At 65.1% G+C, this 9,914-nt stretch overlaps 1 protein-coding gene across 1 annotated transcript; it reads left to right on the top strand.

The window, feature by feature from the left end:
• Positions 1 to 2,165: 2,165 nt before the first annotated feature.
• Positions 2,166 to 5,304, top strand: EN2 (engrailed homeobox 2). Its single transcript, XM_090049910.1, has 2 exons — positions 2,166 to 2,811; positions 3,789 to 5,304. Exons 1-2 carry the CDS (start codon positions 2,292 to 2,294, stop codon positions 4,103 to 4,105), a joined length of 837 nt encoding a protein of 278 aa, XP_089906036.1. The 5' UTR covers positions 2,166 to 2,291; the 3' UTR covers positions 4,106 to 5,304.
• The last annotated feature ends 4,610 nt before the right edge of the window (positions 5,305 to 9,914 follow it).

Below are 9,914 nucleotides of genomic sequence, written 5' to 3'. Positions count from 1 at the left end.
GGGCCTGCCCCCTCGGCCTCGGCCCGGCCTCCTGGCCCGGGGCGGCTCGCGGGGAGGGCGGCCCAGGCAGCCCCTTCGCCGGGCCGGGGCGGCTCCCCGCCGACGGAGGGGGCGAGAGGCCCCGCAGCGCGCCGCGAGGTGCAGCACCAGGCCGGGCTCCGGGGAAGGTCGCACGAGAAGGGCGGGAGCATCTCTGCGATCCGCTGCTGCGAGCCCCCCCCCCGCGGAGACCGGGTTTCAGGCAGAAATCGCCTGGGAAAGAAGCACATCGCCGCAGCCCCGGCGCTCGGCGCTGTCCCGGCTGGCCAGGCAGGCCCCTGCGGCGGGCGCAGCTCCCGCGGTGCCAGCGGCGGCGGGCGCGGCCGGGCGGGCACTGCGCACCCCGCCGGGCACCAGGCAGGGAGGGGGCCGGCCGGGCCTGCAGGGCCGAGAGGAGCCGGGAGACCCGCCTGTCACGGGGCGCTGCCGGGGTTCACCTCGAGGGGCCGCTTGCCGCCCGCTGGGCTGGGGGCACGGCCCGAAGGAGGCCGCCGCCGCCGCCGCGCCCAGCAGGCTCTTGGGGCCGCGGCCCGCGGGCACGGCAGGGGCAGAGCACGGCGGCGGCGGCGGCTCTCGAGCAGCCGCTCTGCCCCGGCCGGGCCGGGCCCGCAAGCCCGCTGGCTCGTGCCCGGCTCCGGCCGCACGGGGCGGGCTGGAGCCCCGGGGTCTGCCCAGCGCCCGGCATCGCGCCCGAGAGGAGCAGCCCGCGGCCGGGCCGGGGGGACCACCCAGCGGGGCAGCCAGCGGCAGCTCCTGGCCCCCCGCCGGGGGCTGCTGCTTGAGCCCCGGCCGGGCCGGGGGAGGGGGCAGCCGAGGCTGCCTGCTGCGCGTGTGCCCGCCGGGCCAGCGCGGCCCCGGGGGCCGGTGTCGGGGAGCAGCGCAGCCCCCCGCCTGCCCGTGACCTTTGGTGACTTTAGGCGGGGGATGAGGAGCCCCGACGGGGGCAGGATGCGCAGCGCCCCGCCCCCGCCGCCCCCGGCCCTTGGTTCCCAGTTCTGGTTCCCAAGCCCCCCTCCCCCCGCCCACAAACGGGGCGGCCGCTTCCCGGGGGGGCATCGGCCTGGGCGACCTGGACGGGGGAGAAACAACCCCCAGAGGCGGGGCCGGGCGGCCGCGGGGAGCCCGTGCGGGCCAAGCCTCGGCGGAGCACAGTGCCTGGAGCGGGGAGCCGCGACCCAAGTCCCCTGCCCGGCGCTCGGCCAACGAGGCAATTACCGGCCGCTCGCCCGGGGGGACGGGGGTCCTCCTCGTCCCGCCGCTCTCCGCCGGCCCCCCGCGGGGCTGCAGGGCCGGGCCGGGGGGAGGAGCCCAGGGATCGCCCCGGAGCTGCGGGCACATGAGCCGCCTCCGCCGCCGTTTGCACCCGTCCCTCGCGGGAACCCCCCCGGCCCCGGCCCCGACCCCGACCCCCGCCCCCGCCCCGCGCCGACGCCCCTTTGTACCGCGGCGGCTCGTGCGATGTGATTTATGCCTCTGTGCAAGGAATTGTGGGATGCCCCCCCCAGGTAAACAAGATGGAAATGCCCCCCAAAACGGGACGCGGGGCTGGGGCTTCCCCCGCGCCCCGGACACAGCTGTGCGCCGCGGCCGGGCCGGGCCGGGCGGAGCCGGGCGGCGGGGACGTCCCCGCGCCCTTCCCCTTCCCCGGAGCAGGGAGACGCCGGGCGGCCGCTGTGTCTTTAAAAGCGGAGGGCGGGGGCGGCGGGCGCGGGCGGGGGCCGCGGCTGTCACTTACTCGAGGGCCGCGGCGTCACGTGCGGCCGGGCCGGGGCCGCCATTGGCCCGAGGCACGTGTCGAGGAGCCCGGCCTTGCAACGTCACTCGAGGGGCTCTATTAAAAATAAGAACAAAAATCCGGAGTGAAAGTATTCCGGGGCCGGTGCAAGCGGCGCCGCGACCGGTGCCGCCCCGCGCCCGCCCGCCCGCGCCCGCCCGCCCCCGCGGACCCTCGGCCGGCAGGCGCGGGCCGGCGGCGCCCTGGCTCGGCGCCCTGCCGCTGCGCCCGGGGCCGCGGAGCAGCCCTCGCCCGCGGCTGCTCCCGCCGCCGAGAAGGACCCGCGGCGCGAGCGCGGCTCCTCGCCGGGCGGCCGCCGCCGCAGCGCGGGGCGCGGGGCCCGAGCCCGCGGGATGCCGACGTGCGCGGGCCCCGGCAGCCCCGGCCCGCAGGACTGAGCGGGCGCGGGGCAGAGGCAGCGGCGAGCGCGGCCCCGAGGGCGGGCGGCGGGCGGCGGCGGCGGGCGGCGGGGCGCGGCATGGAGGAGACGGAGCAGAGCCCCCGCCACGAGCCCGAGCCCGAGCCCGAGCCGCCGGCGCAGCCCGAGGAGCCGGCGCGGCGCCGGGCCCTGGTGCTGCCGGCGCCGGGCAACCCCGCGCTGCCGCCCCGCATCACCAACTTCTTCATCGACAACATCCTGCGGCCCGAGTTCGGGCGCAGGAAGGACGGCGCGGAGCCGCGGCTGGCGGCCGGCACGGAGCTCCGCCGCAGCCCGGCCGCCGCGCCGCCGGCCGCGGGGCAGCTGCCGGGCGCGGGGGGCGGCTCGCCGGCGCACGGCGAGGGCGGCTCCAAAGCCCTGGCGCTGCACGGCGCGGCCAAGAAGGGAGGCGACTCCGGGGCGCTGGACGCCGCGCTGAAGCCCCGCGGCGCGAGCGGCGCCGACCTGTCCGTCAGCTCGGACTCGGACAGCTCCCAGGCCGGCGCCAACCCGCCCGGGCAGCCCATGCTCTGGCCCGCCTGGGTCTACTGCACCCGCTACTCCGACCGGCCCTCCTCAGGTAAGAGCCGCTCCCGCGCGCCGCGGGTCCCGGCCGGCCGCAGGCCCCGGGGAGGCCTGGCCCTGCGGGGCGGCGCGGGCGCGGGGCGGGCTGCCGGCCGGGCCGCGCTGCGGAGGAGCCGCGCCCGGCCCGCGGAGCCCCCGCGCCCCGGCGCCCCGCAGCCGGCGCAGGCAGGCCCGGGCCGGGCCGGGCCGCGGGGCCGCGCCGAGCGGCGTCCCCGGCTCCGAGCGGCTCCCGCAGCCCGACCCGCGCTTGCCCCATTGTTCTCCGCTGCGCGCCTTTGTTACGACTTAATTCGCGGCGGGGCTCGCGGGGCGCAGGCCGAGGGGCCGCCCGTGGGTGCGGGGAAGGCGGCGGCGGCGGCGGCAAAAGCCCATCGAGAAATAAAAAGCAAAAAATGAATAAAGAAGTAAATGAATACAAATACGGAGCGAGGCCCCGAGAGAGGAGCAGCCCCTTCCCCAGCCTGCCCGAGCCGCGGCTGCCGGGTCCCGCTGGGCCGCTCCGCGTGACTCAGCCCGGGCGCTGCCCCCGCCGCCGGCTGCGCGACAGGCCGAGCCCGCTCCTTTCCGCGGCGCGGGCCCCGCGGGGAGGGACAAAGCGGGGCCGGAGGCCGCGGGCGCGGGGCTGGCACGGCCTCCCCGCGCCGCCCGGCCCGCATCGCCCCCCGGCTGGCTTTGTCCTCCGGCTGCGCCCCCTCCCCCCCCCAGGGCCGGCCCGGGCCACGCGTGACCCTTCCACCCGCGCCGGGAGGCCGGGCCGGGGGCGGGCTGGGCGGGGGCCGCCTCCCCCTCGCGGCGCAGCCCGCCCAGCCGCGGCGCGGGGGCACGGGCACGGGCTCGGGCCTGCGGCCGGCGCGGGCGCTGCCTCCTGCCCACGCGCGAGCCGAGCGGCCCGGGGCCCCGCCGCCCGCCCGCCTCTCACGTCTCTCTTTGTGCTGTTGTTTGTCGCCCCGCCCGGCCGCCCCCGCACCCCAGGGCCCAGGTCGCGCAAACCAAAGAAGAAGAACCCCAACAAAGAGGACAAGCGGCCCCGCACCGCCTTCACGGCCGAGCAGCTGCAGAGACTCAAAGCCGAGTTCCAGACCAACCGGTACTTGACGGAGCAGCGGCGGCAGAGCCTGGCCCAGGAGCTGAGCCTCAACGAGTCCCAGATCAAGATCTGGTTTCAGAACAAGCGGGCCAAGATCAAGAAGGCCACGGGCAGCAAGAACACGCTGGCGGTGCACCTGATGGCGCAGGGACTCTACAACCACTCCACCACGGCGAAAGACGGCAAGTCCGACAGCGAGTAGGGCCGGGCGGGGCGGGCGCTGGGCGGCCGAGCTCACCCCATGCAATAATTTAAAGAGAGAATAAAGCAGGACAAACAACCCGTGTGTACAGACGAGACCAGCATCCGTAGCGGAGGGGCGCGGGGCTCGCAGAGCCCTGCGGTGGCCTGTGTAGAGGAGTCACAGGTAAGGGGCTGCCCCAGATCCCACAGATCTGACTCCACCGGTATTATTATTTTGCGGGATTTCCTCCCCCCTCCCCCCGGTGGTTTTCGGGTGGCTGCAGCTGGAGACGCTGTCTCGATGGGGGGTTTTTTGGTTGGTTTTTTTTTTTTTAAACTGCTTAAGTGACATTTTTTTTATAGACTTAAGCGCTGTTTTCATGGACCTTGGACGCTGTTTTTTGGAAATTAAAAAAAAAAAAAAGGAAAAAAAAAACAACTTTTGCTGAAGTCCAAAGATTTTTATTGCTGCATTTCACACGACTGTGAACCGAATAAATAGTTCTCCTATTTGTTCTCTCTCTATTTTTTTTTAATTATTATTATTCTAATTATTTTATGTTGTGAGTGCGTGCGTGTGTGGGCGCGGGTGGTCGGCGTTGGGGGGAGGCATTAATTTAATATTATTAATTATTATTATTATTATTATTATTTTAAAACAAAGCAGGACCGACAGGGAAAGCAAGCCCAGGGCGCCCGCTGGACAGACAGCAGGGGCCGGGCTCCCCGCTCGGTGCGGGGCTGGGCTGCGGGGTGGCAGGCAGGGCAGCCCGGGCTCGGGGGATGGAGGACAGGAGCTGGCCCTCCGGTATTTTCCCCCCTTCCCGGAGCTTGTTTGGCAAACTTTGGAGGTAAACAGCACAACTTCCGGGACCGCGTCCTAGGAAGTGAAAAAACCAGGAGCCCCTTCGCAGCCCGAAGGAGGCTCTTCTTTGTGAGGCCGGGCTGTGCCCGCAGCCCCTCTCCGGCCAGCCCGGCCCTGGTTGTCTGTAGCTGGAGCCCGGGACACACGCACCAGGCAGGCCGCTGTGCAGCGCTGCCGGCAGCCGGAGCGGGGCCGCTTCGGGCCAGGGCTGAGCTGCGGCGCGGCCGGGGGAGACGACGCCTCGCCGGCGTAGCTAGAGCCCGGCTGCCCGCGGAGCACGGCCAGCTTGTTGTGCGGGGAGGGGAGCTCTCTCGTGTCCCCTTCGGGTTAGAAAAACAGAGGAGCCCACCAAAAGCGGGGGGAGGGGGGTTATTTGGGGGGCTGGGGGCGGAGGGGGAGGAGGATCAGTAGGCTAAATATTATCCAGCGCCAGAAATAAACCCATCCGTTCAGAATAGGGAGCAGGTTTCAAATCAGTGGTGTCTGTCTGTAACACCGAACAGCAACTATGAAGGGACAGTCAGTGTAAATAAAGCATTTCTTGGCATTTTTGTTCGCTTGTTTTCCCTTCAGTTGTAGCTTTCTGATTTGAAATCGTGGTACGGTGTAAATTAAAGATTTTCGAGATTTATAATTTTTTTTTTTTACAAAATGAAAAAATAGTTTCCCCCCAGTTTTAGACCTCCCCCCCCCCGGGTTTGGAATAAAGTGTCCGAAATGTTGGCCAGGGGCACAAGCGCACTCCGGAGTGGGTGTGTATTGTATAATAATTCAGGACTGTAGTCTCCTTGATGATTGAGGGTGAACTTCTCGCTTTGCCTTAAACCTCTTTATTTCACAGCTATAATAGATACACATTGTACATATTAGTATAAACTTAAAAAAGAAGCAAAATTATAAAATAAAAGCTGTAATTTTAAATTCTGTGAATAACCATCAGCTGCTTAGGAGACAGGATCAAATGACATTGCCTTTTAGCAAGAGAGCAAAGATTTTTTTTTCAGTTTATAAAACGTGCATTTTACAATGGCAGTATCAAATATTTATAATCTTATGAAATATGAATGTTTCTATTTACAACTGTGGTCTCAAAATTGTGAACATTCTCACTGCATTTTGTGTGTTTAAATTCTTGAAGATTGCATTAAATAAAAACACTTTATTACGAAATACTCAATGTGTGGCTCGAACTGTTGGCATGGAGTCGTAGCTGTAATATTTAGTCTCTCAAGGTTATTTCTGATTCAGGATACACTTGTACGGGAGCCCGAGTTCAGAATACGAAGTGGGGCCAAACAGATTTCGATGGTGGGGGTGGCAGGTTGGGAGACTGCCCATTTTTCTGACAAGCTCATCATAGTTGGGGGGTTTATTTATTTATTTGTTTATTTTTAAGCCACGAAGCAACTTGTTGCTTTTTTGATAAATAAAATGGCCCCTCAACGGTGCCCACGAGAACAAGGTTAGGGTGGCAAAGTTTAAGATTTGAAAAAAGGAGCACGTGTTTCATCACGCACATTGGCAACAGGTTTCACCCGTTCAGGCTTCAGACTCGTCTGTCTGACACTTTGGAAAGCAGATCTTGTCCACTGCAGGTGTCAACTCGGAAATGATACAAACTCCCAAATCTGAATGTAAATGAGACAAATCAGAAGAATAACGTCAGTATCCTGGTTTTTTTTTTTTTTGCCTTAAAAAAAAAAGAGCGCTAACAATCCTAAGAGAGCAGAGTGTCGCCTTTATTAGCGCTTGTTAAGTTACTGCAAAAAAGAGAAGGAAAAAAAGAAGCCAGGGTTTTGGAGCAGTATCAGGAAAACAAACAAACAGACAAAATGATCATTTACTTTACTGCAACAATAGACACAATGTCGCCAAAATGTTGACGCCTGTTTTTCCTCAACGGGGCTATATCACAGGGAAAAATGAGGTGGGGAGAGGGGGGCTTCTGCCCAGGATCCTGTTCTCAGAGCTTGTTCCTGCGGCGAGAAATTTAAAACTAAACAAATACAAACTCGCAACCCCCCTGCTCCAGTGGAAATAGTCTCCCGCAGGCAAAACTCTCTCTTGATTTAGCGACTGGCTAGTAGAAAATTATTCCCTTATTCCAGGAGCCTTGTTTTCTAGTACAACATTAGTTTTTCCCCCACCTAAAATAAGGAAGATTTGGAAAGGCATGCACGTGATGAGGAAAGAGGCAGATCGAGCGAGCGGTTTCAGTGAGAAAACAGCGCTCTCCAGACTGTGTCTTGCGAAACTCGTGGGTGAGCGTGACAGGAGCTTCCCCACCGCAGCTAGCCTGGCAGGTGACGGCCGACCTTGGGGGTAGTTCCTGGCTGCCTGCCCTTAGCCTGGGGGTAGATCCGCGCTGGAAACAGCGGCGGTGGTGGGAGGTGAAGCTGCCTCCCGCCAGCCTCCCTGCACGGGGCAGCTCCGCACAGGCAGCGCACCAGAGGAAGCGTGGCCTCCCCTTGGTGATGCGGTCGGGCAAGCTGTACACCTGTTTTACACCAGTGGTGCCGGGGGTCTCTTTTACAAACCAGCTTCATGAAACTGCAGTGTCATCCTTTACGTATTCAGGTTTTCTTTCCAGGAGAAAATCGCAGAACAACTTGGCTAACTTCGTATCTCGTGCCGGATTCCCGTTAGGACGCTCCCAGAGATATCAGCGGTAGCAGGAATAGAAAAAAAAAATGACTTGTCGCCAGTTGGATTTTATCCAAACTAAATTGCAAGTGATCCGCAGTGAGCAATAACTGTTTCTGTAACAGAGATCAGAGGCTAGACCAGTTTTACTCCACCCCCACACTTGACTGCAAAGCCAGAGGGGTCAAAATGCCTGCTTTGCTCCCCTGTTTACATTTTTTTTCACTGATCGGTACTTTCAGGGCACTTACAAACGGGGACTTCAAACCAAACCACGCGGCTGCCCGCCGCTTACTGGCCGCGGAGCACTACGAAGTCACTTCTCGTGATTTTGACGTTTAACATGAATTGCGCAGAAATAGCTCGCGCACCCGACCTGGCCAGCATAGCAGCTAACAAACACATCCATGCAAACCTTCTCCTCAAACTCTCTGGGGCTACTTGTGCATGTTTTATAACGCGTGCGAGCGTACACACGAGCAGCGGGGACGTGTACAGATGACGGTGGAGGGTGCCATGTGCTCGTGCTGGCCCCGGGCATAACACCCCCGAGCTGTGGTGCGTGTCACTGCGGTGCCCATCGCCAACGTGTGTCCGGGCACGCACGGGGCAAACGCGCGCTTTGGGGCACGCCTCGATTCACTGCTCCAGCTTCGAGACGGCTGCCTTTCCGCTGATAAGGGATGGACACTTCTCGCAAGGGCAGAGGGATTAATAACGTGTTTTAGATCAACCCCACATCCTTGCACAGGAAAGTGTTGCGGAATCGCACGTAAAAACACCCGCAACTGGCGGGGCAGGAAGCCTCTAGGCGCACGCTGTTAACTGCAGTTTTGCTTAGGAAACCTCTAAGAGAGAGAGGGAAGCCCAAACCCCACGATTTGCTCAGCGCATTTAACTCTGTAGCATATTTTAATGCGTTATAGCACACACGCGACACACAAACACACACCCAGGCACTGCATATGCACACGCCCTTGCCGCGGAGCTGTAGTGCGTGGCCGAGCTGCAGGAAGACCCCGTTTAGCCAGCTCGCGTTTGTGGCAAAAAGTAATTCTGCATCCCGCTGATCTAATATCCGACCTCCGCACGCAATCCCCGCCCATGCCGCGCTCAGAAGTGCCCCGGGAAGTGGGGATGCCGTCTCCAGGCGCTCGGCCGTGGTCGGCAGCGGCCGGCGGACACGCGTGTGCGGCGCCCGGAGCGGAGCCGAGGCGAGGCGCTGCCGCTGCGGCCCGCCGGGACTCCCGCGCGCGAGCCCGGCCCCGCGGGGCGCTGCGAGGGGCGGGACCGCCGGGGAGCCGGGCCGAGCGCGGGGCCGAGGCCGGAAGCGCCCGCCCCCCGCGCGTGAGGCCGGCCGGGCGCCCGGCGCATCTGCGGCTCCTCCGCGCCCTCCGCAGCCTGAGGGGAGGCCGCCTGGCGACGTCCGCGTTACCCGGCGCCCGCCCTGGCGGCATCCCGCGCGCGGGCCTGGGCAGAGCGGGATGCGGCCCGAGGGCGAGCACGGCGCGCGGAGCCCGACCCCGCACGGCCCGGCCGCGCCGCCTTGACAAGTACTTCGGCTTTCAGCCCCTCTCCCCCAGCGCCCGCCGGCACGCCCTTCCCGCTGCCGAGCGGTGCTCCACTAGGCTTTCAGAGCACGCGCCAAAGCTGTGGAAGGTAGTCGGGAGACAGCCCCCCCGGCCGCGCCCCCGCACTAACACGGCCTCTCGCCGGGCCCCGCACAAGAGCCGACAGAGGAGGCAAGAGCTGGACGCGGCGCGGGCGGGGGGGCGGACACGCACCCCTGCCCCCCGGCCCAAGCGACCTGGCGGCAAGGACCAGGCCCCCGGGCCCGCACACAGCCGTCTGCGGGGCGGCGGCTCGCAGACCTGACCCCGCGCCGCGGGGGTTCAAGGCGCCAAAGCAGATCCTAACCCTGCCCGCCCCGATGTCTCACGTCCAGCCCAGGTTTCCTTCAGGAGCCGGCCGGGCCCCTCGTCCTGCAGCACGGGAGTGGGTGTCGCGGGGCCACCTGCCAGCCCCCCCGCAGTAACCCCTTGTCCCCCTTGTCCCCCCAGCCGCCACCTCACACGGGTGCGCCGCCCCGGCAGGCACCGGCCCGCCCCCTCCGTGCTTGGTGGGACACGGGGCAAAGCCCGAGGCTGGGCAGGGCCCCTCCTGCCCTGGGAAGGGTGGGCGTCCCGAGGAAGCCCCCGGGGCGTTGGGGGAGGCAGCGGGGACCCCCGCACGCCCGGATCAGGCCCCTGGCGGGCCAAGTCTGGAGCGCAGCAGCGTGCGCGGGCCGGGCCGGGCCAGGCCTGGCGAGCGGGGCTGAGCC

The sequence above is a fragment of the Crocodylus siamensis genome, chromosome 5 (genome assembly GCF_052110815.1).
Source record: "Crocodylus siamensis isolate JL-2025a chromosome 5, ASM5211081v1, whole genome shotgun sequence".
In the NCBI taxonomy this organism is placed as follows: domain Eukaryota; kingdom Metazoa; phylum Chordata; order Crocodylia; family Crocodylidae; genus Crocodylus; species Crocodylus siamensis.
This window is presented reverse-complemented; position numbering and strand designations above follow the sequence as displayed.

Excerpts from the sequence above, each read along its gene's own strand:
- EN2 (XM_090049910.1), top strand. The coding sequence starts at position 2,292 with ATGGAGGAGACGGAGCAGAGCCCCCGCCACGAGCCCGAGCCCGAGCCC. Across the intron at positions 2,812-3,788 it reads CTCCGACCGGCCCTCCTCAG|GGCCCAGGTCGCGCAAACCA; the intron begins GTAAGAGCCGCT and ends CCCGCACCCCAG.